Source organism: Gracilinanus agilis, chromosome 2 (assembly GCF_016433145.1).
Source record: "Gracilinanus agilis isolate LMUSP501 chromosome 2, AgileGrace, whole genome shotgun sequence".
NCBI classification, from domain to species: Eukaryota; Metazoa; Chordata; class Mammalia; order Didelphimorphia; family Didelphidae; genus Gracilinanus; species Gracilinanus agilis.
This window is the reverse complement of record NC_058131.1, coordinates 467,926,058-467,953,911: the sequence shown is the minus strand read 5'-3', so window position 1 is coordinate 467,953,911 and position 27,854 is coordinate 467,926,058. Positions and strand designations below refer to the sequence as shown.

General features: G+C 35.1%; 1 protein-coding gene across 1 annotated transcript in view; it reads right to left on the bottom strand.

Moving 5' to 3' along the window:
* C2H14orf39 (chromosome 2 C14orf39 homolog) overlaps window positions 1–25,268 on the bottom strand; it is a 44,450-nt gene extending 19,182 nt beyond the window's left edge. Inside the window, exons 1-8 of the mRNA XM_044662020.1 lie at window positions 25,223–25,268; window positions 25,070–25,126; window positions 23,304–23,430; window positions 21,693–21,782; window positions 11,969–12,156; window positions 11,846–11,888; window positions 3,959–4,079; window positions 3,074–3,165 (exon numbers count right to left, since the gene is read on the bottom strand). Of these exons, the coding sequence (XP_044517955.1) occupies window positions 3,074–3,165; window positions 3,959–4,079; window positions 11,846–11,888; window positions 11,969–12,156; window positions 21,693–21,782; window positions 23,304–23,430; window positions 25,070–25,126; window positions 25,223–25,268 (764 nt within the window). The remainder of the gene's footprint in view (window positions 1–3,073; window positions 3,166–3,958; window positions 4,080–11,845; window positions 11,889–11,968; window positions 12,157–21,692; window positions 21,783–23,303; window positions 23,431–25,069; window positions 25,127–25,222) is intronic.
* Window positions 25,269–27,854: the final 2,586 nt, after the last annotated feature.

Below are 27,854 nucleotides of genomic sequence, written 5' to 3'. Positions count from 1 at the left end.
GATTTAGAATAGAATCTTGGAGACAGAAGTAGTCTTAGAGAAAAAGCACTCGCTATGGCATTAGAGAACCTGGGTTCAAATCACAGATCTCCTCCACTGTGTGATGTTGGCAAATCACTCAACCTCTGTGGGCCTCAATTTTCTCCAAAATAAGTTGGCTAGATGATAAAGGATTTTTCCAGTTCTACATCCTATGAGTATGACCATATGGTCTGGTCCTTTCGTTTTACATATGAGAGAAATGAAGTAGAAAAATGATTAAGTAGCTTGTCCACAGTCACACAGTCAGTGGAAAAACTAGGACTAGATTCTAAGACTTCTTATTGGCTTCTGTGCCATTTCCGTATCATTATAATTTCCTTATTTCTTTATAATTCAATTCAATAAACATTTATTAAGCACCTACTCTGTGTCGGGCACTGTGCCAAGCACTGTGGATACAAATAGAGACAATTACTACCTTCAAGGAGCTTACAGTCTAATGTGGGAGACAATATGCAAACAAATATATACACAGCAAGCTATATACAGAATAAATAAGAAATAATTAACAGAGGGAAAGCACTGGAACAGAGGAATTCAGAAAGGTTTCCTGTAGAAGGTGAGATTTTAGTTGAGATTTAAAGAAAGCCAGGAGGTAAGTAATCAGAGCAAATAAAGAACAGCATAATAGGCTTTCAAATGAATTTATTTTTAAAGCCTACCATTTACACTCTCTCTCTCTCTCTCTCTCTCTTTCTCTCTCTCTCTCTCTCTCTCTCTCTCTCTCTCTCTCTCTCTCTCTCTCTCACAAAACAAAAAAATCTATGTGCCAGAGTTTCAAACTTTAAAAGGAAAGAATTTTAGAAATAGCATAATGAAGGAAATTACTATTAAACTACCAGGAATGAGGATAGCAAATGGACTTATAATTTCATTAGTGCTACCAGATGGGGAAACTCCCTCTATCAATATAGATTGGTATTTTTCTCTCCAACTTAGTTTTAGAGAGTTGCGGATGGGGGAGGGGCGGGCAACAAGAGGAAAAGTGATTTGCCCAGAGTAACATAGCCAGTATGTGTCAGAGGTTAAGAGTTAGATACTGGTCTTCCTGACACTGAAGCCAGTTTTCTATACAGTAGGCCATGCCTTACCTATTAAAATTATTATTGAACAATAGACATTTTAAGGATCAAGATGAAATGATAACCTTCATTTTTTAAACTGAGAAACAAGATATCTGTCAAAAATATCTGTGAATAAAATAACATTGCCATAGCAAGTCTACTAATTATAAAGCATTTATGCATGCCTGAAAAGTCATTTGTAAAGAAATATTCTGTATATTATTAGCTATCTTCACCATTAAATTTCTTTATGAAATTGGAGAGGGAAAGTGATGGTCCTGGTGTAGGAAAGTATCAAGAGAATTTAACTTGTAAAAGCAGTACTGAAACAGCAAGGAAGGTCATGAGAGAGGAACCCCAGGGTATGGAAGGAGGGGATGCAGAAAAGGAGAATTGGGAGGTACTCCAGAAACTTAAGCAGTAATATATGTGCTGTCTCTGGCAAAACTAATTTTTTTAGCTTCTTGGTATCCCTCTACTTCCATCATCTCTTCTGTCTTCCATTCAATGCCAGAAAAATAGAAACATATAATAGCTATCGCTTTTTGTTACCCTTTCACTCAATTGGTTACTGTCAAGAGAGGAAAGACCAGTTGTTTTGGTGATGAAATGTCAAAGAAAAGGAGATACACTGCTTCTTTCTTTCACCAGGGTTCTTCTTGCAGGACCCTTACTTTCAGTAAGTATTTAATAAATGTATACAGAATTGGAATTGAATGCTTTCAACATAAAAACATCAGGAAGTAATAGTGGGGAAGAACTTGTTATGGCAGATGAGACAGAAGTAGATAAACTATATCTCTGCTGCTATACTATTTCTATGTCTACATACAACCCTTCCTTCCCACTCTTAACCTACAAAATATCGGTCAATTTAATTTGTAATATACATGTTACAGTTTCTCAATTATAAAAATTGCTTTTTAATCAAATGAAATATAATCTTTGTGGTATAAAATATAAGAACCCATAGAAAAACAGATACAACTATAACAATGTAAATGAAAAAGTCAAATTCTGAGTAATTTAACAATTTAAGCAAGTCCCTGAGAACAGAAAAAGAAACATATACACCTTCCCTCCATCAGAGACATAAGGTACTAACATGCAAAAGCTATGAAACTCTAAGTGAGCATATTAGGAATAAAGTTGAACAACTGATAAAGACAATGAATCTCCTCTTCCCCCACCCATCTCTTTCTCCACCCATTCATTTATAAGGAAGATTGGGAAAGACATACAGTTTAAAAACTGGAACCCTAAGTCACAAAATTGTTTGGTGACTACTGGGTATATGGCCATTTCCTGATTTATGGCCCATATTGTAGAGCTACAAATTTCTCTTACAGTTACTATAACTTAGGGTGAAATCTCTCATGAAGGGGACCTGGTCCTATACCAAGAAATCAAAAGTCTAACTATGAGAGCATCTCTTGCTCTTTGTTCCACAGGAAAACTGTCTCCTTTTGAACTTTCTGGGTATCCACCCTGCTGACTAGATATATTTTAGAGAAAGTGTTTATAAGATTTATTTACTTAGTTGGTTCAGTATATGCTTTTCCTTTGACTTAAGTATGTCCTTTTGTTGACTAAAGTAAAAGTAAGTGCTCATGAGCCAAAATTTTAGGAGACCTGCAGAACACTTTGAACCAGGAGTAATTGTCCTCTAGCAGAGGCAACCTATGATGGAAGTTGGGGAGCAGCCAAGAAGGGGCACTATAATAAAAAATACCATACACAAGAATAAGGACTATCTCTGTGATGTGACTGATACAGAAAAGTCATAGATGATCCCTCCATCACTGCAGAAAAGCACCTTCACTGCAAGAGCAGTATGTGAGATGGGAAACTTAAACTCCCTTGAACTTCATTTTATGTCTATCCACGAGACTGCACTGCCTTTACACTACAGAGCATTATATAATTTAGCAGTCAGAATATTTTGTTCACATAAATAAACAATTTACCTCTCTTTAAATTCTCTTATTTTTTCTATTTTGTCACTTTTATCTTCTAGGACATCTGAAAGGTTCTTAGTTTCAGAAATTCTTGTAGTCTGCTGAAAATTAAAAAAAATACTACAGAATCAAAATAATTATTTATGGAAAAATGCTGAATCTATATCAAATCTATATCAATCTTACAATAAGGGTTAAAATTCTGTATATAATCACAACATTACTATTCTATGTTCTTCCTTCCAATCTATAGAAGTTGCCAAAACTGAACTTAAATTAGGAAGTTGAAAAAGTTTCCTACTTTTGCTCTTTATAATTCCACTGGCAAATTTAGCTTTTGAAAAACTTCTAGACTAGCTTTCCTATAAACAGGGGGTTAGAAGCAAAAGGCCGTTGGTTTCTCCTATTTGTTTAAAACAGTGATTCCCAAAGTGGGCACTACCACCCCCTGGTGGGTGCTGCAGTGATCCAGGAGAGCAGTGATGGCCACAGGTGCATTTATCTTTCCTATTAATTGCTATTAAAATTTTTTAAAAATTAATTTCCAGGGGGCTAAGTAATATTTTTTTCTGGGAAGGGGGCAGTAGGCCAAAAAAGTTTGGGAACCACTGGTTTAAAAGAAAATGGTAGGCAAGTGGTACACACCTATAAACTTTGCTATTATGGAAGCCGAAACTAATAGGAGCTCTTAAACCAGGAATTAAAAAATGATATCGCTTCTGATTTCAATAAAGCAATTTATTCTAAACTCTAATCCCTATTAAACCCTTTATAAAGCATTTCTCCATTTTGACTTACTTTTAAATAGAACCCTTAAAAATACAGATTATACTTTATATACCTATTTACTTAAATATATTAATAGATGTTAAACATATACATTAAAACATGTACCTGATTTAAATAATTAATTTTTCTTTCTATTTCATCTGCTTCTTTCTTCAGTTTAGATGATTTGTAAATCAAAGTTGAAGCATATTTAAGAATATCTTCAGTTTTAGATCTCAAATGAACACTTTTATGTTAAGAAATAATTACTGTGGCAGTACATTTAAATCTATAATTTATATAACACATCTAATTTTACATAAGATTATTTGTGAAAATGTATTATTTTACAGCTATAAAACATCAGCTATAAAACCATTAATTTAATCCTTTACTATATCATACTCTTAAATTGGGAAAAAATCTTTGTAACAAAAACTTCTAACAAAGGTCTAATTTCTCAAATTTATAAGTAGCTAAATCGATTGTACAAAAATGGGCAAAGGACATGAGTAGGCAATTGCCAGATAAAGAAATCAAAAGTATCAATAAGCACATGAAAAAGTATTCTAAATATCTCATAATTAGAGAAATGCAAATCGAAATAACTCTGAGGTGCCACCTCATACCTAGCAGACTGGCTAACATGACAGCAAAGTACAGTAGTAAATGTTGGAAGGGATGTTTCAGAATTGGGACATTAATGCATTGCTGGTGTAGTTGTGAATTGATCCAACCATTCTGGAAAGCAATTTGGAACTATGCCCAAAAGGCTTTAATAAAATACTGCCTGTCCTTTGATCCAGCCATACCACTGCTGGTTTTGTACCCCAAAGAGATAATGGAGAAAAATACATGTACAAAAATATTCATAGCCTTGCTCTTTGTGGTGGCAAAAAAATGGAAAATGAGGGGGTGCCCATCAACTGGGGAATGGCTGAACAAACTGTGGTATCTGATGGTGATGGAATACTATTGTGCTGAAAGGAATAATGAACTGGATCAATTCCATGTGAACTGGAAAGACCTCCAGGAATTGATGCAGAGCAAAAGGAGCAGAACCAGGAGAACATTGTACACAGAGACTGAAACACTGTGGCACAATTAGACATAATGGACTTCTCTACTAGCAGCAATGCATGATCCAGGACAATTCTGAGGGATTTATGAGAAAGAAAACTAGCCACATCCAGAGAAAGAACTGTGGGAGTAGAAACATAGAAGAAAAAAAAATATGATTGATCACATGGTTTGATGGGGATGTTGACTTTAAATGATCACTTTATTGAAAGTATTAATAATATGGAAATAGGTTCTGAACAATGATACATGTAAAACCCAGTAGAATTGTTTATTGGCTCTGAGAGGGGGAAAGTAGGAGGGAAGGAAAGAGCATGGGTCATGTAACCATGTAATTAATTAAATAAAATTTAAAAAATAATAATGCCAATATTAAAAATATATCATACTCATAAATAATTTTATTCTCATATATAGGGTTTTAGCACATTAACTGTATTGTGGAGCTAGGTCTTAAGCTAGGCAAAATTTTTCTGGTGCACACTATTGCTTCCACTATGTTATTCACTTTAACATCTTACTAAATTAATTTTACTCATTTAGGAAACTGAATTTAGCCGATGGCCATGTAGAATGTCTACTAATAGCTAAGTAATTCTCTACTTGAAAATAGGCTTAAGTCTAGTTCAAGCAAAAAATCAAAAAAGAGCATATAAAGAGAATTTAATCTTATGAAAAATCCTGTAATGTGTACTATTATGTCATATAGAGGGGAAGAATGGTAAATTAGAAAGTTAGACCAGGAGTAAAATATTTACAGATGGACAAAGAAATACAAAAATAAATAGCTTGAACTTATTCACACATTATAAATCAAGAATATAATCAGCTTGTAAGATACGTCCAATTTACATATCTAGTTGACAGAAGTACTCACAACAGAAAAGAAACAACTTGTTACCAATATGTGAGTCATTTCTGAATTGTTTTTGGAACTAATATAAAAAAATATCACAAAATTAAAAGAACAAAAATAAAAGCTATGAGATGCAGTTAAAATAACTTCAGTCTGACCTATTTGAACAAGATACTGATGCTTTAAATTAGGGAAATAGATAAAAGGACCAACATTGATGCAGACTAACACTATCTCCCAAAGAAACTTAATTACTATGAAGCAGTTCCTACAGTGAGCACAAAACAGCCAAAAAATTGTTTGTTCAACCAGAAAAATGCATAATCCCTTTGCTAAGTAGCTGAGGAAAATACATTTGTATTTGAATACAAATTTATTTTAAATATCTTATGGATGATAACAAAAGATTATAAATGGTATTATTTCATAACTCAGCAATTGAAGCAACAGAAGGAAGAATGACCTTACAGCAGAATGGCCTAAAGCTTGGCTTTGGGCACTCCGCCACAATTCTGAGGGTGATTAGTGATCAACTCTCAAAATATCTGAAAGAAAAATTATATTGAATGACTGGAAACTCATAAATATATATTATCAGAAAAAAGCTATCAATGACAACTAGTCCACAAACACAATTTATCATCTCATAAAAACTTTGTGAGAATAAATTACATATATATTAAAGGTCACTGACAAAAAACATCAGAAGGAAACAGCCAGTCTTTTTCATATTAGGAGATTACATTTTTACAGTCATTTAACTAATTGAAAAATACAGAATATCTCACTGATTATTGTTCATGGACTATAAGATGCAATTTTTTCATAGAGCAAAATGTCACCTTTTAAAGGCTTTCCTTCATCAAGTTATCTCTCATGCATATGTTAAGATCAAATAAGATATTTTGATGCATTCAACATTAGAGATAATTTTATTTGATGATTCTCTGATTACTACTATCAAGGCATAAAACATGAAGAAGAATGATCAAAGGTGTTTGCCATTATCAAAGAGGTTGCACAGTGTCCAAATCAAGAAGAATTTACTATAGATGTTAAAGTCCTAGAGATGTTCTTATTTGTGTTTGACTTAATTGCATTAAATCCTAATGCAACAGAACCTCCTAAAAGAGATCTAAAACTATTCAAAAGAGTTCAATGTAACAAAGAAAAACAGAGTGGATAAAGAATGCCTATGATTTGCAGTTGCATAGACAGCCCATTGAGTTGGTCCAAAGCACATATATCTTGGACCACTATCAATGGATAATAAACTGGATTCTTAATTGAAAAGAGGGAGATAGGAAGCTGTAATACATTTGGAAAATTGGGCAATGTTTTCAATGGTCCTATGATTCTCCCTGAAACAAAGACTAATTTGTTAACTCAGTGTTTTTCAGGGGATCCTGTGAATTCTGGAAAACCCACATCTCTAAAAAATAATAAATTATAGAACATATAATGAATTATGTGCCCAAAGGTATTATAAAAGACATTATCAAAGAGTTTTTAGGTAGTAATATAGTAAGAGATGAACCCCCACATCTGAAGACATTATGGGAAGAATCTCAAGTATAATTTGTGAAAAGACACATAAAAGATTGAAACAAGATGAGGTGAGAACATATTGTGATCTGCTTCAAGAAGAGTATCCAAGAGAACGAGACCATAAATATGTCTAAATTTTTAATTATTTACAACCATATTACTCTGGAGAAATTTTGTTTTTCTAAGAGGATTTCTGTAGCATATACCAAATACATCCACAGGAAACAAATCATGGCCTCCTTGGATGTCTATATATTCAAGCTAATTTAATTGTTGCTCCTACTTTAGAAGCCATGATTCAAACCATCTAGGTGGTTTTCCTCTCCTTTTTTTCTGGTCTTCTGTCACCTTTTTACTATTTTAACTAAACCTTCTTCTTCATCATGCCCTTCCTCATCCCTTCACCTACCCAGTCCCAATCCAATATAATCTTATCTGCCACTCATATTCCATTCCCTAATGCTTGCTTTTATCATTTCACCTTTTGTCCCATACTGTTATATTCCTACATCCATAATATAACTGCTCCCTACTTCTTACTACAACAAGCCTCTATCATCTTCCCCAATGAGGTTAAAGAATGGATAGATAGCAGAGATTATAAAGCAAGTAGACAGTGGGGAACTAAGCAGACCAGAGTAGAAGACAGAGTGGGGCCATTCTAGAGGTCAGCAGGTGAATAGGAAAAACAACAGAAGAATTGGGAAAACTGGCAAAGTTTGGAAGAGGTGGGTGACAAGAGAAAGTACAAAAGATTGGACAATAGAGTGGGTAAAAATGGAGTAGGAAAGCAGAAAGAAATTCAAACAAATGTGGGAAGCCAATAAGAGAATAGATAAAAATCTGAGACCCCTCTTTTGACACCTCTTATGATCCATACCTTTTCTTATTGGAAAAACATGATAGACTTATTGGAAAGCTTTGAGTCCATAACCAGACCAGAAGCTACTGAGTTAACAATGTCTCTCCTTGACAATTTCTCTCCTTGATAATTAAGAAGCCTAAACCCTAAAAAATATATTACTTAGATAAGGACTGGAGCCAGACAAATTAGTCCAGACTATCTGACCAGGTGCAGATCTGTAAATCAAGGCAGAACGCAATTAGTAAACATCTCCATGAAATTTATTTCTGCTCCCAGAAGTAAACCCCTACTAATTGGTGGTTGGAATTTGGCCCTTGTCCTTGCACCCATATCTCTACTTTCTAGACTTTAATGGATTGTGTATGATTTGTAACCCCTTCACAGCTGTTACTCTTTCTTTGTGTTCTTTGTTTGAAACCAGTATAAAATAAAGTCCAAATCCCTAGTGTTAGAGCAACATGGGCTAACCACTAGTCTGGTTGTTCTCATTTTCTTTCTCCTGCCTTAACAATCCTAAGCGACCAACACCACTCAGGACCCCAAAACCAAATAGGGGGCTAGCTCCCTATAAACAAAGATATCCTTCTAGTGGGAGAAGATCAAGAAAATGTTTATTGATTTAGGAAGGGAATAAAAGTTCACTGTCAGGGATGACCATATCCTAATCAGGCCAATGCTGGGCCAATCAGAAAGCACATAATAAAGTGGAAGTGAGAGACAGCTTCTATTACTCTAGAAAGGAATTATCAATTAATATAAATGAAAGCTTTCCTTCAATATGACTGAATATATAAGAAACAGAGTCACTGGAAACAATCTAGAATATATAATTCTTTCTTGAGTTGACTTCTCCTGATTATACTACATATTCACACAAATATGTATCCATGTATCTATAAATTATAGGAATGTGATCATAGAAAGCTAAATTTTCATAGGGTTAAGTTTAAGAATATTAGATGCTGTCTCCAGAGTTACTGGCATGAGCTCAGTCCAAGAATCCTGGAAGGGAATCTTGGAATGTACAGGTTGCTGGAGGAAGGTGGTTGGTTTAGTAACTGTGACTTCCTGTCCTGAGCTGGGAGAGGAAGGCTGTTGCACTCTTCTGAGTGTTTCCTATCTCAACTTTTTTGGAAGAAAGGAAATCTTTAAACTACATTTGGAGGTTTCTTTTTCGTTGGAGAAAACATCTTAGTGAAGATATATCTGAACTTGCTGTTTTATCAACACTGCCTAGAGAAAGTTTACCTGGAGATCCTGTTTATAGGGCTCTGAGGTTTCTACCTCAGAGTCATACTCAGTTCTGAGTGAACTCAGTCATCTTGGGTTCATTCTTAGTAAATTTGGAGACAACTCCTGAGATAACTAACTAAACCAGTAACTGAGGATTGTAGTCAGGTAGATTAGAAAGGTTTTGGAGGGAAATTTAGCTAGAGCAGGGAGAAATAGTGTAGCCAGAAGAACTGATGGCTCCATTGTGAGATGGACATATATTGAAGGGTGGAGTATTAAGACTTAGGGTTAGGGATCCTTGTGTTTAATTCTCATATTTTACTCTTTATTTATTAATAAACATAGATACATTTTTATACAAATCAGTCTACTAGGCTTGTGTGCACTGGCCCAATGAAGGAAGGTTCACTTTGCCATCCCTTCACAATAAGGAACTGAGATACTTACAGACAGTCAATTAAGTGTCTAACCCAACTTCCTATAGTGGATATCATCATCTATCTACATTATTTTTTTCAGTTGGTGAGCTTAACAGGACTTTTGGACCTATAATCTCCATTTTTGAGCAATTTAGAATTCTCATTCACAGCAGGAGATTCAGGCAGCCATAGAACTCCAGCAGCTGACAGGCTGTAATTCCCATGTGAGAAACAGCAGGGGACTCCAAAAACTTTCTCCCAGTGAGTCACAACTCCCTAAGCAAGGAAGCTTTTTGAAATTTACTGATTGTTTCATTGTAGCAATGTGGAATTATGTTGTTCAACTAATGTATTTCCCTACCTGTTTTTACATAACCTTACCTACATTAATACAAGATTGGATAGGTTATGTTTGAATGTTTGAAGCCTGAACTAAAAATGACTGTACAGCAACTTATATCATATGTCCCTATACTGGTTTTGACTCTGGCTTGGTTATACACAATGGTTAAAGCAAAACTGGCTGTAAATAAGGGATGCAATAGGTTTACAGGAATGGATATCAAAAAGCAACTACAATACCTGGCAATGAAATTAGAAAATGTGGAGGCACAATGCAGAGAGCTAGCTAATGCAAGAGGATCAGTGCAGGGTGCAGAGAAATCTGATGCACCTACAAAGCTAGAGTTGGAAAATGAGGCATTAGAATCAAACCCTGCTACCGTGTTTCCCTTAGGAGAAATCCTTATGGTATCCCTGGAGAGTGGAATCTGGCACGTGAGGGTTCATAAGAGTTTCACTCAGGCAGACTTGGAAGGATGTATTAAAAAGAGATCTCCTAAGTATGAAGAAGAACCAATGCAGGTTGTCCAAGAGTTTAAGAGCGCCATCAAATTTTTTGATCCTTCTTGGCAAGATTGTGAAGTGTTACTAGATGAAGTGCTTACAAAAAGGGAGAAACAAAGGATTATAGAACAAACTAGTAATAATCCAGGATTGCCCAATTGGCCAACTGAGGAACCAAATTGGGAATATCAGTCAGTTTCAGTGCATGGAGAATTGAGGAGAGCAAGAGAAGCACTCCTAGAACCTATGAAGGCCAATTCCAAGCACCCTGGAACTTGGTCTAAGTTTGAAAGGCTTAGACAAGAGGAGGGAGAAACTCCAGCTAGTTTTCTAGACAGGATAATTGATTGTAGTGAGAAACGGCTTGCATGTGATTTGCTATCAGAAGGACATGTTAATCATATACGTCACCAATTCATGAAGAATGCCTCTCCTATAGTAAAGTTTTTTTCAGAAATAGCTGCCCAGGCTGGTTTACAATGGGATTTGAAGAATGGAAGAAATACCTACTTATGTTTGGCAGGGAGAACGTGACAGACAGACTAAGGAAAAAACAGAGGTCATTGACAATTTGCAAAAAGAGATCAGAGAACTTAAGTAAAAACTGAAAGACAGTGACATACAACAAGTAAAGACTGTGGCTGCATTGAGATCTAACAAGCCTCAAAGAAATAACTTTAGCCCTAGGCAATTTAGATCAAATCCTAGATGCTATCTCTGCAACAAAATGGGACACATGATTAGAGAATGTGGATTCAGGGAATAGTTTTCTTTGCAAGGATTTAGAGGAAACCAAGACAGCCCAATCAATAATTATAATGGGTTTAGGCAGAACAACTATGCCTACTAAAACAACAGATTCCAGAATGGTTACAGTGGGTACAACAACAACATGTACCAAAACCAAAATTACAACAACTGCGATGCAGGATGCTGTCATAGTTCTCAGCAAGCCCCAGATTTAAATTCAATGCACAAATACATACTTATATACACACTAATTATACATGTGTATATTATAAGAGAGCTTTTAAAATAATTAACTTGAAAAATTCTACCTATTCATTCTTAATCAAATAATAATTACTTATGGTTCTCAGTGAAACATTAAAAATTAAAATTCAGAAATCACATATTTTAAAAATTGTAAATAAAAGTATGGATACATTTGTAATGTCCAGTCAGGAAGTGATTTAAAGGGAGCGGGCACTGAAAAACAAAGTTATACTTTATATTAACTCATGGTATTTTTGCACGGACAATGTATTAATAATAAATCTTTTTTGTACCTATAAGTTCCATAAGAATAGTTTCCTTAATTTTACATTGCTCAGAATATGTTAATATTCGGCTTTTTATTTCTTCTACTTCTGTCTTGTTCTTATAATACTCTTGAGCAAAAGGCGATTCTGAATAATGTAGCTGGTATTGTTTCAAGGTATCATTATACTGTCTCATATAATCGTGATACATTTTTCTGTTAAAACAAGAAAGTGGAAATTGATAACCGTGTGGAAGACATATGAATAAACTTATAATTTTATTGCCTTTAAAAGTAATTAGATAAAACACTATAAATGCAAAAAATCCAATAAGTACACTATTCAATTAAGGCAAATACATTCTAATTATGTTCATAAATAATCATAACACCAGATATCATTCTATATCCATCTGGAAGTATTATTGAATGATTCATAAATTTATATTCATAAAATATCAGCAAGATGTACTCTCATGATACACATACTAACAATTCCTTCTACATTATTAATACTATCAAACCCCAATTCCAAAGATTTGTCATTCTCTCTCCCTCAGTATGCTGGATATTCTTATCTACTCAGAGGTTGTCTAGAACTTAGATCATATTTTCCAATCCACACAAAGCACATTTTCCATTGCACAAAGCACATTTTAGACAACAAAAGGAGAAATATATTATCTGCATGAGAAAGAAAAGGAGGCTCACAATAAAGATTAAATATCATCCCCTGAGTCTTAGTAAAATTTTAAGCTACTAATGCTGTTCCAAAAGTCTAAAACTTTGGGTACAATGTATATAGTCAGAAAGTTAACAAACATTTACCAAGCACTTACTATGTGCCAATAAGCACCAGATATACAAAGGAAGGCCTAAAGTAAAGTCCTTGCCCTCAAGAAGTGTGCATGAAGGAATCTGAAGGAGGCAGGCATTAGCAGCTGCAGGGAACAAGGAGAGTTCTCTTTTGAAGTAGATCTTGAGAGAGTTAAGGGAAAGGAAGAGGCCCAAGAGAGAAGGTGGAGCATTCTAGGCATGCAAGATGGTCAGAAGATATGTGTCATGTTCAAGGTTACTGTATCTAGATTGTGGAGTATGTAGAGGAGAAAAAGATATAAAAAGTCTAGAAAGGAATAAAAGACACAGGATATTTAGGGCTTTAAATAACAGAAGACTTTTTATTTGATCCCAAAAGTAATAGGGAGCCAATGGAGCTCATTAAACAGGGGTTAAGGGAACAACATAGTTAGATTTCCCTCCACTTTAGAAAAATCTCCTTGGTAGCTGAATGAGAGTGGGAAAGATCTGAAGCTTGGAGATCAATTATAAAGCAACTACAGTAGTTCAGAAGAGAGGTGATGAGACCTGGGTAAGAGCTATGGCTCTAAGAGCAGACAAAAGGGTGCATACATGAAATATGACATAAAGGGGCTTCTGGGTTAAGATGGCGGCAGAGTAAAAAGCAGTGCTTAACCTCTCCTAACTCCTCAAGGGGCCATAAAAACAAATCCAGAAGAATGGAGGGACCCCAGAACAGGGTACAGTGTGGAAGGTATGTGGAATGGGGGCAATTCCATGCTATAAAGGGGTGAAACAGCTCTCACTAAATCACGGGCTGAGCAACCCCCCACACACACACACACCACCTACAGTGCCAAAGCCAGCTCAAAAGAAGTAGAGCAAGTTTGGGGCACCCATTGAGTCATTGGCAGCTCCAGGGCCTGCTCCTGAGAGCAGCAAGACTTAAGACCCCAAAAGGCTAAAGAACCCGCACGGACATTGAGCACTGAAACTGAGCGCAGGCGCAGATGGAGGCAGACACAGGCGTGAACGAAGGCTCTGAAACCTTGAGTGGGGAACTAGTGCAGATGGGTATACGACTGTGGAAGCAGTGCTCTGAGACTTGTAAAGGAGCCTCCCGCAGAGGATCAAGCAAGGGGGACCACCGGGAGGCTTGACCTTGAGAATAACCAGACCCGAGACCTCAGAAGCCTAAAGTGCGCAGACAGACCCTGAACATGAGGATAAAGCTGAGAAGGGGCTGGGCTCAAAATGGCAACCCAGAATCAGGAAGCCCAGAAGAGAAAGATTAACAACAAGAAGAAGAAATCTTTAAAACTCAACAGCTTTTACACAGAGAAAATCCAGACAACAGAGCAAACAGAAGAGGAGAACAAACAAGCAATCACATCTGGACCCTACCAAAATAATGAAAACTGGTCACAAGCTCTTGAAGAGTTCAAATCTGAGATGACGAAAAAGTTGGAAAAGATTTGGCTAGAGAAATGGGAAATACCTCAAAAGGAAATCAGGCAAGAAAATAACAGTTTAAAAGGCAGAATTTTGCAATTGGAAAGTGAGGCTCAGAAATCAAATGAACTGATAAGCAAATTGAACACCAGAAATGACCAGATTAAAAAGGAAAACCAAAAGATTATAGCTGAAAACCAGTCCCTAAAGGCTAGAATTGAACAATTAGAAGCCAATGATCTCTCAAGACAGCAAGAACAAATAAAACAAAGTCAAAAGACTGATAAAATAGAAGGAAACATGAAATATCTCAATGAGAAAGTGACAGACCAAGAAAACAGGGCTAGAAGAGACAATTTGAGAATCACTGGTCTTCCTGAAAAAGCAGAAATTAATAGAAATTTGGACTCCATACTAAAAGAAATTATTCAGCAAAATTGCCCTGAAGTTCTACAACAAGAGGGCAATATAGACATTGAAAGGATCCATAGATCACCCTCTACACTAGACCCAGAAAAGACAACCCCCAGGAATATAATAGCCAAATTCAAGAGCTTCCAAGCAAAAGAAAAAATTTTACAAGAAGCCAGAAAGAGACAAATCAGATATCAAGGAGCACCAATCAGGATCACACAGGATCTAGCAGCATTCACACTAAAAGACCGCAAGGTTTGGAATATGATATTCAGAAAGGCAAGAGAACTTGGTCTTCAACCACGGATCAACTATCCATCAAAACTGACTATATACTTCCAGGGGAAAGTATGGGCTTTCAACAAGATAGAAGATTTCCAAGTATTTGCACAGAAAAGACCAGGACTAAATGGAAAGTTTGATAACCAACCACAAAAATCAAGAGAAACATGAAAAGGTAAATAAGAAACAAAGGGGAAAGAAAGAAAACTCATATTTTTTTTTTAAATTTGCCTCTTTAAGGGCTTCAATAAGATCTAATTATCTGTATTCCTATGTGGAGAAATGCTATGTATCATTCTCTGTAGTGAACTCTATTCACTATTATAGTATTCACAAGAGGTTGGAATACTAAATGGTCTAAGATGATATGAGGGGTGGGAAAGAGGGGGGTGAATAGTAGGGGACACCAAGAGAAACTTGAGTGAATAAGAAAAATAGGATATTCTATTACACACAAAGAGGGCATGGGAAGGGGAGGGATCAATACTATTATAAAAAGGAGAGGAAGAGAGCATTAAGAGGTAATATTTAAACCTTACTCTCAGTGTAATCAATCCGGAGAGGGAAGAGTAGCTATATTATCCATTGGGATATAAAACTCTATCTAACCCTACTGAGAAAGTCAGAAGGGATAAACCAAGGGGAGCAGGGGAGTGGGAAGATCAAAAAAGGGAGGGGAGAAGAAGGTGGAGGGAATTCATTAGGCCTTTAAAAATAAAAAAAGGGGAATAATAAGGGAGGGGGTAGAAAGGGAAGTTAATCAAGAGAGAGGATAAGGGGGACTGGTCTAAAACAAACCACTGGTTTAAAAGGAAATAGTGTAAGAAGAAGGAGCAGAACTAGGAGAAGATACCAAAATGTCAGCGAATGCACAACTAATAATTGTAACTCTGAATGTGAATGGGATGAACTCACTCATAAAACAGAAGCAAATAGCAGAGTGGATTAGAAACCAAAATCCTACCATATGCTGTCTACAAGAAACACATATGAGGTGGGTAGACACACACAAGTTTAGAGTTAAGGGCTTGAGCAAAATCTTTTGGGCTTCAAATGAGAAAAAGAAGGCAGGAGTGGCTATTATGATCTCTGACAAAGCCAAAGTAAAAATAGATATGATTAAAAAAGACAGGGAAGGTCATTACATCCTGATTAAAGGCAGTATAGACAATGAGGAAATAACGTTGCTCAATATGTATGCACCAAGTGGCATAGCATCCAAATTCATAAAGGAGAAACTGGCAGAGCTCAAGAAGGAAATAGATAGTAAAACCATAATAGTGGGAGATCTAAATATTCCCCTTTCAGATCTAGATAAATCAAACCTAAAAATAAATAAGAAAGAGGTAAGAGAGGTGAATGAAGTCCTAGAAAAATTAGATTTAATTGATATGTGGAGAAAATCAAATAGGGACAAAAAGGAATATACCTTCTTTTCAGCTGCACATGGTACATTCACAAAGATTGACCATGTAATAGGGCATAGAAACATTGCAAACAAATGCAAAAGAGCAGATATAATAAATGTAACCTTCTCAGATCATAATGCAATAAAAATAATAATTAGTAAGGGCACCTGGACAGGCAAATCAAAAACTAATTGGAAATTAAACAATATGATTCTCCAAAACAAATTTGTCAAAGAAGAAATCATAGAAACAATCAACAATTTCATTGAAGAGAATGACAATGATGAGACATCCTACCAGACTCTGTGGGATGCAGCCAAGGCAGTACTCAGGGGGAAATTTATATCCTTGAGTGCATATATTAACAAATTAGGGAGGGCAGAGATTAGTGAATTGGGCATGCAAATTAAAAAACTAGAAAGCGAGCAAATTAAGAATCCCCAGATGAAAACTAAATTAGAAATACTAAAAATCAAGGCAGAAATTAATAAAATTGAAAGTAAAAGAACTATTGAATTAATAAATAAGACTAGAAGCTGGTATTTTGAAAAAACAGATAAAATAGACAAAATACTGGTCAATCTAATAAAAAAAAGGAAGGAAGAAAACCAAATTGACAGTATCAAAGATGAAAAGGGAGACCTCACCTCTAATGAAGGGGAAATAAAGGCAATCATTAAAAACTATTTTGCCCAATTATATGGCAATAAATATAACAATCTAGGAGACATGGATGAATACTTACAAAAATATAAATTGCCTAGTTTAACAGCAGAAGAAATAGAATACCTAAATAATCCCATATCATAAAAAGAAATTGAACAAGCCATCAAAGAACTCCCTAAGAAAAAATCGCCAGGGCCTGATGGATTCACAAGTGAATTCTATCAGACATTCAAAGAGCAACTAATCCCAATACTATACAAATTATTTGATATGATAAGCAAAGAAGGAGTCCTACCAAATTCCTTTTATGACACAAATATGGTACTGATTCCAAAGCCAGGGAGATCAAAAACAGAGAAAGAAAACTACAGACCAATCTCCCTAATGAACATAGATGCAAAAATCTTAAATAGAATACTAGCAAAGAGACTCCAGCAAGTAAACAAGATCATCCACCATGATTAGGTGGGATTTATACCAGGAATGCAAGGATGGTTCAACATTAGGAAAACCATCCACATAATTGACCATATCAACAATCTAACAAACAAAGATCACATGATTATCTCAATAGATGCTGAAAAAACCTTTGACAAAATACAGCATCCATTCCTATTAAAAACACTGAAAAGTATAGGAATAGAAGGACCTTTCCTAAAAATAATAAACAGTATATACCTAAAACCATCAACAAGCATCATCTGCAATGGGGATAAATTAGAAGCCTTCCCAATAAGATCAGGAGTGAAACAAGGATGTCCATTATCACCTCTATTATTCAACAGAGTACTAGAAACACTAGCAGTAGCAATTAGAGAAGAAAAAGAAATTGAAGGTATCAAAATAGGCAACGAGGAGACTAAGTTATCACTCTTTGCAGATGATATGATGGTCTACTTAAAAAATCCCAGAGAATCAACTAAGAAGCTTGTAGAAATAATCAACAACTTTAGCAGAGTTGCAGGATACAAAATAAATGCACATAAATCATCAGCATTTCTATATATCTCCAACACATCACTGCAGCAAGAAGTAGAAAGAGAAACACCATTTAAAATCACTCTAGACAATATAAAATACTTGGGAATCTATCTACCAAAACAAACACAGCAATTATATGAAAACAACTACAAAACACTTTCCAAACAAATAAAACTGGAGCTCAACAATTGGAAAGCCATTAATTGTTCATGGGTAGGATGAGCTAACATAATAAAAATGACCATCCTACCCAAATTAATTTACCTATTTAGCGCCATACCTATCAAATCACCAAAAAACTTCTTTACTGAATTAGGAAAAACTACTACAAATTTCATTTGGAATAACAAAAGATCAAGAATATCAAGGGAAATAATGAAAAAAATGTGAAGGAAGGGGGGGTCTAGCAGTACCAGATATTAAACTATACTATAAAGCAGCAGTCATCAAAATAATATAGTACTGGCTAAGAGACAGAAGGGAGGATCAGTGGAATAGACTTGGGGTAAACAACATCAGCAAGACAGTGTATGATAAACCCAAAGAGCCCAACTTTTGGGACATGAATCCACTATTTGACAAAAACTGCTGGGAAATTTGGAAAACAATATGGGAGAGATTAGGTTTAGATCAACATCTCACATCCTCCACCAAGATAAATTCAGAATAGGTGAATGACTTGGATATAAAGAGGGAAACTATAAATAAGTTAAGTGAATACAGAATAGTATACTTGTCACATCTCTGGGAAAGGAAAGATTTTAAAACCAAGCAAGAGTTAGAGAAAATTACAAAACGTAAATTAAATGGTTTTGATTATATTAAACTAAAAAGCTTTTGTACAAACAAAAACAATGCAGCCAAAATCAGAAGGGAAACAACAAATTGGGAAAAAATATAACAAAAAATTCTGACAGGGGTCTAATTACTCAAATATAGAAGGAGTTAAATCAATTGTATAAAAAATCAAGCCATTCCCCAATTGATAAATGGGCAAGAGACATGAATAGACAATTTTCAGGTAAAGAAATCAAAAGTATCAATAAGCACATGAGAAAGTGTTCTAAATCTCTAATAATCAGAGAAATGCAAATCAAAACAACTCTGAGGTACCACCTCACACCTAGCAGATTGGCTAAAATGAAAGAAGAGGAGAGTAATGAATGCTGGAGGGGATGTGGCAAAATTGGAACATTAATGCATTGCTAGTGGAGCTGTGAACTGATCCAACCATTCTGGCTGGCAATTTGGAACTATGCTCAAAGGGCTATAAAAGAATGCCTGCCCCTTGATCCAGCAATACCATTGCTGGGTTTATACCCTAAAGAGATCATAGATAAACAGACTTGCACGAAAATATTTATAGCTGCACTATTTGTGGTGGCAAAGAACTGGAAAATGAGGTTATGTCCTTCAATTGGGGAATGGCTGAACAAATTGTGGTATATGCTGGTGATGGAATACTATTGTGCTCAAAGGAATAATAAACTGGAGGAATTCCATGTGAACTGGAAAGAACTCCAGGAATTGATGCAGAGCGAACGGAGCAGAGCCTGATATACTGTGGTAAAATCAAATGTAATGGACTTCTGTACCAACAGCAATGCAATGACACAGGACAGTTCTGAGGGATTTATGGTAAAGAACGCTACCCACATTCAGAGGAAGATCTGCAGGAGAGGAAACATATAAGAAAAACAACTGCTTGAACGCATGGGATGAGGTGGACATGATTGGGGATGTAGACTCCAAACTACCACACCAATGCAACTAAGAATAATTTGGAAATAGGTCTTGATCAATGACACATGTTAAAACCAGTGGAAATGTACATTGGCCATGGGTGGGGGAAGTGCGGGGGGCAAAGGGGAAAGTAGGAGCATGAATCATGTAACCATGTTAAAAATGAATATTAATAAATGGTGAAAAAAGAAATATGATATAAAGGTAGAAATGTCAGGATTTGGCAATGGATTGTACATGTAGGGTGAGTGAGAGTGAGAAATCTTAAGTCAATTATGATACCAATGCCATAAACATAGGGGACTGCAAAGAAACTTAGTAAAAATAAAAGATAAAGGTTACACTGGTGAGATTCATATTAAGGCCAAGGAGCAAAGAGAAGGTACATAAAAATCAAAATATCAGTAAGATCTGTTACTAAGTGCTGCTCAGGTTGCTTTAATAAGAATTTTCTAAGTCCATTTCTGTCTTTGTGTTTGGTCTCCTCAGAAGAAATAAAAAGTTTCTGACTGGGAACAGAAAAGAGTAGGCACTATCTAGGAAGAAAGGGAGTAGCACATTTTAAACTGATTCATCTAGAGGTGATAATAGTAATAATAATAATAATCTAGGCCTCTAAAGTCAAGTGAAGCAGTAGCCAGCCAGGCAATTCTGAACCAGAGAATTTTATCACTTAGATGTAAATTGGAAAGGAATATGGGAACAACAGTGAACACTGGGGAAACCCTGAAATTTCATGTAATGCTGATCATGGAGGGATAACATTTGAAAAATAATATATTTCATGTTATATGTTCATTACATGATAGGAAAGAAGGGAATAAATATACACTTTGGCCATTTCAATGTAGTGGCACAGGAATCATTGGATCAAAGATTTATTTTGATGTCCCAAAGAGTCCCATAAGGACTAATAAGCGTTCTCAGGCCATACAAAAGAACAAGTCCTTCAGTGCTAAGCCAGTGTACATGTGGCTCACTAGAAGGGGGTGGTAAGGCACTCCTTGATCCTTTTTACATAATGAACATATAAAATATTCTCTTTTAGTTATGCTTAAAACATGATTAATATTCACTCCTAAATACCATTTTATATGTGAAGATTATATTATAATATTCAACATTATCATCATTATTTTGTTTTATCAACTAGGAACTATATCCAACCTTTTTCTTCTCTTTAACAATACACAATTTATCAGCTAAGTAAAGCATCTATAAAAGGAAGAATCTATGTTACAAAACAACAAATATCATCATTCAAAGTTTTTTTGTAAGATAATTCCACAAGTAGGCGAAAACAAAAAAATATCATTTCTAGTCCTCTAGAGTTTAAGTGTAAGGATCATTATCAAAGCATTCTTGCACCATTGAGAGCTCCTAGTTCATAAACAAGAGCCATAATTGTGCATCTAAAAGGTTTGGCAACATGAAAGCTGAAGCACACTTCCACACTGAGTCCCAGAGAACAGCCACAATTCCCAGACTAACTATGAAAAACATCCCTGGACCAAAGAGTCCACTTTTATTTACTGATCTCTGAGTCAATTCAAATATGTTAAGATCTGTGAATGAAAGGAGGTGCCCATGGTTTGAAAACTACATGCCTGTGTTTGTTCCATGTTGATGCGCTTATCTTCTGACAATGTACATGTGCTCTTATTCCATCTATTTTCATGTGTACTTGGCTTTGCTCCAAGGACATGTGTACAAAAACCCTAAGGAGACCTTGGGTACAGAGATCCCAACAGTGATGCCAGCTGTCATTTTCCTCTCACACTTACACAGCTTTTGTAGCACACCCTTTGGAGATCATTGATCTATAGCCTTAGGATTCAGTTGCTAAACATCAGAAGCAATATAATCTACAAAGAAGTACTAATACACTTTTTTTTTAAATTTCCTTGAACACAAATTTTTCCATTTCAATTAGCATTCTTATAATGTCCTATTTCTTATTATTAACAATTATATTGTTTATCAATTGGAATTAGCACTATACAGTACTTGTCTTTTTCAGTAGTTTCCTGGTGATTCTGAAATTGTTCCTGCAAATAATCTTCATGTTTATGAAGGACGTCATATGTTGGCATCCAGCTGTGGAATAAATTTATATGCATTAAGAGTATATCAGATAATAACAAAGGTAGGTTTTAACAAATAAATGTACCCAATGAAAGATATCAGTTTTTTCTCCTTGGAATGACTTTTACAGACTTTCACAGAGGAAAATCCCCTGTGGGCTTATATAAGAGAAAATAATTTCTCAACTCCTTTTCATGCATCTATACACAAAAGTAAGGTTCTTAAAATATTTTTTCTTATGCAGAATGGTTTGGAATGTGGATAGAAAGAGGAAAATATGAACAGAGCTGCTTGCAGAAGGTATTGCTATGCTATTTATGCTCCAGCACATCTTGGTTCCTTTTAACACTACAAAGCTGGTTTTTCTTGGGCATCACATAGCTGAGATATTAATTCAACATTTCTTTTGGGGTAGCCACTTCAGAGAACTGGAATAGGGAATAAAGAGATATTTTCTACCCTGTTGAAACTTAGAGAAAGACTTGTTATTCAGTCTTCCTGAATTAAAAAAAGAAAATCAAACCCAATGGCTACTTTCAGACAACTAAGGAGTGAAATGCCTATCAACTTAAGCATAAAATATTTTTTTTCTTTTATATGGCTTGGTAATTTTATATGGCTTGGGTGTGAGGGAACCCTACTAATATGAAAACCTAAAAATGGTTTTTATCATGTAGCAGTTTCCACTTTAAGCATTAAATAGATTGTTCCCATTGCTTCTTCCAAATTCTGTTTCACCTCACTGCTATATTGTAGTGCCCTGAAAGTCTCATAAATCTTGCTTTATCTTATGCTGATATTCAGATTTTCTTTCATTTACCCAATACTCCTTATCTAAACCTTGCAAAATACTTCCCATTTATATTTTTTTAGTCTGGAATATCTAACCTATAAGTGATCCATAGTCATGATGAAACACTGCATATTTTCAGAGAAATAACTATTTTCGAGCACAGAATATAATAAAGACTCCACAGTGATTTGTATATAATAAAGACTCAATATCTTGAAATAAAAATAGATATTAGTAAAAGGTAGAGAGTTATCAAAAAAACTCTTATATTGGCAATTTGACATAATATCTGACATAATACACAGAAATATTTTAACCTAGAACAATTAAATGTTGAACAACTACTGAAGGAATCTTTATAGAAATTAAATGTTGAAGAAGTAAGTATTGAAGGAATCTTTAATTTTTTGGATATTTGTTTGGAAAAGTACTGATTTTAAATGGGATTCTCTTCATTTATAAAGAAGATCCAGAAAATGTACAGAAGTAGAAGTTATTTCTAACATGTTACTCAAAAATAATCTTGTATCCACCAAATTATTTCAAATTTTGGGTTAATGGAGTTTGCTTTAGTGGAGTTTGAGTAACAAAGTGTTTCTGTATATCTTTTTCATTGTAGGATACTTCCTTATGACCCTAAAACTTTGAGAAACATACTTTTAGCTGAGATTCTCATTTAGAAACACTAAATAAAAGAACTTAATACCAAAGATAAAATTTTGTCTCTTTAAAGTACTTACTTAATACAGTCTTTCTTCATATATTTGTTATGCTTATGGTAATGAGCAATTTCATCATCACTTGTGTTTATTTTGTCTTGTAGAGTAAAAATATTCCTCTTTTTTTCTTTTATATTTGTACAGAATACTGAAAAGAGAATAAACATATTTTATTTAAATGTACTTATCATAGAGCCAAAATAAACTTATATGGTCACTGATCCCATACAAAAAGATTTTATATAATGATATAAAATTTAAGGCATTCAAAGATAATCTACAATTTTTATTAAGTCACTTTTAAATTCAAAATGAATATTATATATACCATTAAACTATATAGTTGCTATCCACAAAGTTCCCACTCATTCCAAATAGAATAATACAAGTGAAAATATTAAAAGCAGCCAAAAATTCTTAATACTCTTAATTAATTAATCTTAATACAATTTTAGATTATGTTTTTCTGAAGAGTCAAGAACTTAATGGATTTTTTCTTTTGTCAGTCTTTAATCATAATTTTGTTTTATTATTATTTACCTCTTGTTTCTTACATCACCTTCATTTATAAATACAGTATATCCCTACCCCCTCTTTTACCCTGCAAGTCATCAATTGTAACAAAAATTTGAATAGGAAAAAAAGTAGTACAGCAAAATCAACCAAGACTGACAGTGAATGCAATATTCCATGTTCATAATCTCTCTACTTTCCAAAAGGGGGAGAGATATTATCATTTTCTCAGCTCTTGTCCCAAACTAACCTTGGTCATTATAATATAACCTTCAGTTTATGCTTTTTGTTCCTTCTGGTTATATTATGTATGTATATTATATTATGTATATTCATTTTACTCGATCTGTTTATAGCTAATAAATATTACTTTTAAATAAAATATTGTTTTATCATTTATAAAATGTATAAATATTTCCTTTGATTCTCATGATATGTGAGACAATAAACAGTATTCCCATTTTACAGAGAAAGAGAGGGTAAATTAACTTATCCAATGTCATATAGTTAGGAAATGGCAGAGCCAGGACTAAAACCTAGTCTTCTAAATCCACACATAATACGACCTTCTCATTTATAAAATTATGTTTAGAAAAAATTTACTGGAAATGTGGAATTTTTCAAGTCTAATAGTACTTTTTTTTTTTTTTAAACCCTTGTACTTCGGTGTATTGTCTCATAGGTGGAAGAGTGGTAAGGGTGGGCAATGGGGGTCAAGTGACTTGCCCAGGGTCACATAGTTGGGAAGTGGCTGAGGCCGGGTTTGAACCTAGGACCTCCTGTCTCTAGGCCTGACTCTCACTCCACTGAGCTACCCAGCTGCCCCCTCTAATAGTACTTTTAAAAAAATTCTAACGACTGAAAAAGGAGCGCCATGGTGTACTGGATAGGAAACCAGCTTTAGAGTCAGGAAGACATGATGTGTCTTGTCTCTGACATATACATAGAAGTTATATGACCATGAGTTAGTCAACTTCTCATTGTCCTCAAATGCCTCTAAAAGACTCAGGGGCAGACAAGTTTCCAATTTACATTGATGGAGAGTGTTTCTATACTGAGAGTTCCCTGCAACCAATGAAATCATGGGTCTAGACAAAAAAAGGAAAATAAAAAAAAAATTCCCTCAACAAAAAATGGCTTCATCTGAAATACAGACATGTTTTTGCCTACTTCAGGACAGCACTAAATCACTGAGTAATTTTGACATAATAATATGTACCACGAACTTAAGTATTAACACAAATAAAAAGTATGTATCATATAAAACTACTTACAAGCAATCTGTTGCTCTGCAGCTTCTTTGGCATTTGAATCTTGCTCAGACTGAAAAACTAAAACAGACAATTTTTTAGTTTTGCTTCATTGGTAAAATGTTTTAAAGGATTAAACAAAAGGCTACCAATTTAACTTTCACCCATGTAACTTACCCAGTTCTAGCAAAAATTTGTCCAAAGTGGTAAATAAGTCAGTCATTTTGGATACTTTAGGGGAATGAAAAGAGGGAAACATCCATTACTAACAATTATGAGATAATTTTCTGAAAAGTAATATGGAAAACATATATATATATATATATATATATCTCCTTACATCCTAAGCTTTTTAAAAGTTACTCTTTCTCCTGTCCCTGAACAACAACAAATTTCAAACTTATTTCTAAAAGGACAAGTTTTGAAAACTGTTAATATAGAGGTCTCAAGGGGCAGCTAGGTGGCTCAGTGGATTGAGAGCTAGGCCTAGAGATGGGAGGTCCTAGGTTCAAATCTGACCTCAGACACTTCTTAGCTGTGTGACCCTGGGCAAGTTACTTAACCCCCATGGCCTGGCCCTTACCACTCATTTGCCTTAGAACCAGTACACGATATTGATTCTAATTACCTTCTGGTAAGGGTTTAAAAAAAAAGAGAGGTCTCATTGGTATACAAAATGTTTCAGTAGTTCAATCAATCAAGTATCTATGTGCCAGACAATGTACTAGGTGCTGGAAATACAAAGACAAAATGAAAAGTCACTGCCACAAGGAGTTTATAGTCTATCAAGAGCAACAACACTTATAAATAAATAGAAACTCTAGTATGTAGGTGGGGAGAAATCAGGAGAGACTTCATGTTATAAGTAGCACCTGAACTGAACTTCCATGGAAACTGGATATTCTCTGAGGCAGGGATGAAAGGAAAGAGCATTCCAGGAAAAGGCGGATAGCCTATTCAGCAAGCGCAGATAGAATGTCATAAATGGAGAACAGAAGTAGGCTAATTTGGATGGGCTGTAATGTATGTAAAGAATGCAAGTCTGCAGTTTAGATTGCTAAGGATAGAGGCAAGAGGGTCCACTGTAGTATATAAGCAGACAAGTGAAATGATATATAGATACAACTTTAGCAGCTGTATTATTCAGAGATTTAATATTTTATTCATCTATTCTAGATCAAAAAGTCAGAAGCAAAGAGTCCAAAAAGGTCATTGCAGTAGTCCGGGTGAAAGGTGGTGGTTGTGTGAGTAGAAGAAAAGAGAAATACTTGTTGGGTAGGTAAAATGGTTGTTTTCTTTGTGCTCAGAAAGAACAAAAATGACATCATGGGTGATGTCTTTTAATTCAAGTTTAAAAAGTTGGACTAAATGAGAAAGTGCACAAAGTCACTGGCCTCACTCTTCCAGAATTACCAAAGTCCAGAGGAAAGACAAAAGTCAAGACAGCTGGTGATGGTCCAGAATGCAGTGGATGATGTTGGCTTCTTCAGTGTCTAACCAAGCTCTATGTACTTCAGAGCCTACTTCAGCCACCTTAGAATAAATTGTTTTCATCCACCCCTTCCACAGAAAGAAGTTTATATATGCCTGGGGTAAACACCCCACAATTTACCAAAAGATTAAGAAACCTGAGGCTTCTCAGGTTACCCTCAATCTGGGTTAGCCTGCCTGCTAAGATATTTACTATCTGTGTGATCCTGGGCAAATCAAATCACTTAATTCTATTTGTCTCAGTTCTTCATCTGTAAAATGAGCTGAAGAAGGAAAAAGCAAACCACTCCATTATCTTTTGACCCTAAATGGGGTCACAATGAGGTAGAAATGACTAAAACAATTGAATGTGATGAAAATTAAGAGAAGGGAAGCTAGAGCAGGGTTGATGGTCTGGGAAAGGAATTAATGAATTGAATGATTTTTTAAAAGCATTCATCACTTACTATATAAAAAGGTATATAAAGCTCTGAATATACAAATAGAAAAATTAAGAGTTCCTCCTCACAAAGACCACACATATGGAAGTTTGTTTTTTTTTTTAAGCCTTACCTTCCATCTTAAATCAATACCGTATATTGAGTCTAAGTTAGAAGAACAGTAAGGGGTAGGCAGTGTCACACAGCTGGCACAGTATCAAGCCAAATATGAGACCAGGCCTGGATCTCATTCCACTGAACCACTTAACTGCCCCCATACAGAAGGTTTTAGTTGCAAATCTGATGAAAAATCACAAGGTCCTTAGAGTGCAGCAACAATGCAAATAGTAATAATTCCCGTCATTCTGATGAAAAAAATCTTAGTTTCTAAAGCTGAATCTTTGGACAATGCCAAGGGCTTTGGTGGCAGTAAAGTTCCTTTTCTGGATCTTCAGTAGCCCTGGCTGTAGCATCAGCAGTAGTGGTGAGGCTATATCTCCACAGAGTATTGCTTCCCAGGATGATGACTAAGGGCACTAGGCTAGAGAAATTGCTATTTCAAAGGCCAGTGGGTTCAGGGTCATGGGCTATAGCCATTAGTGTTTATTAATTGTTTACATGATCGCAATAGATCTTTAAAACCAAAGTGATTAGTGATTTTCATTAGATAGGTTTAAAATAGATGTCTAGGAGTCAGAGTCTTACCCTTGGGAAACCATGCCCTGAGCAGTTTGTTCTACTTTAATATGACAATAAGACCACTGAATAAAGTTCTTGTTCTTTAAGATTTTACATAAACCAAAAACAATGGCTCTCACACTAATACTAACTGATCTGGGTAAATATATTTCATGTACATAGAGTATATGTCCATTTATCCCATCTGTTTCAGGAAGCCT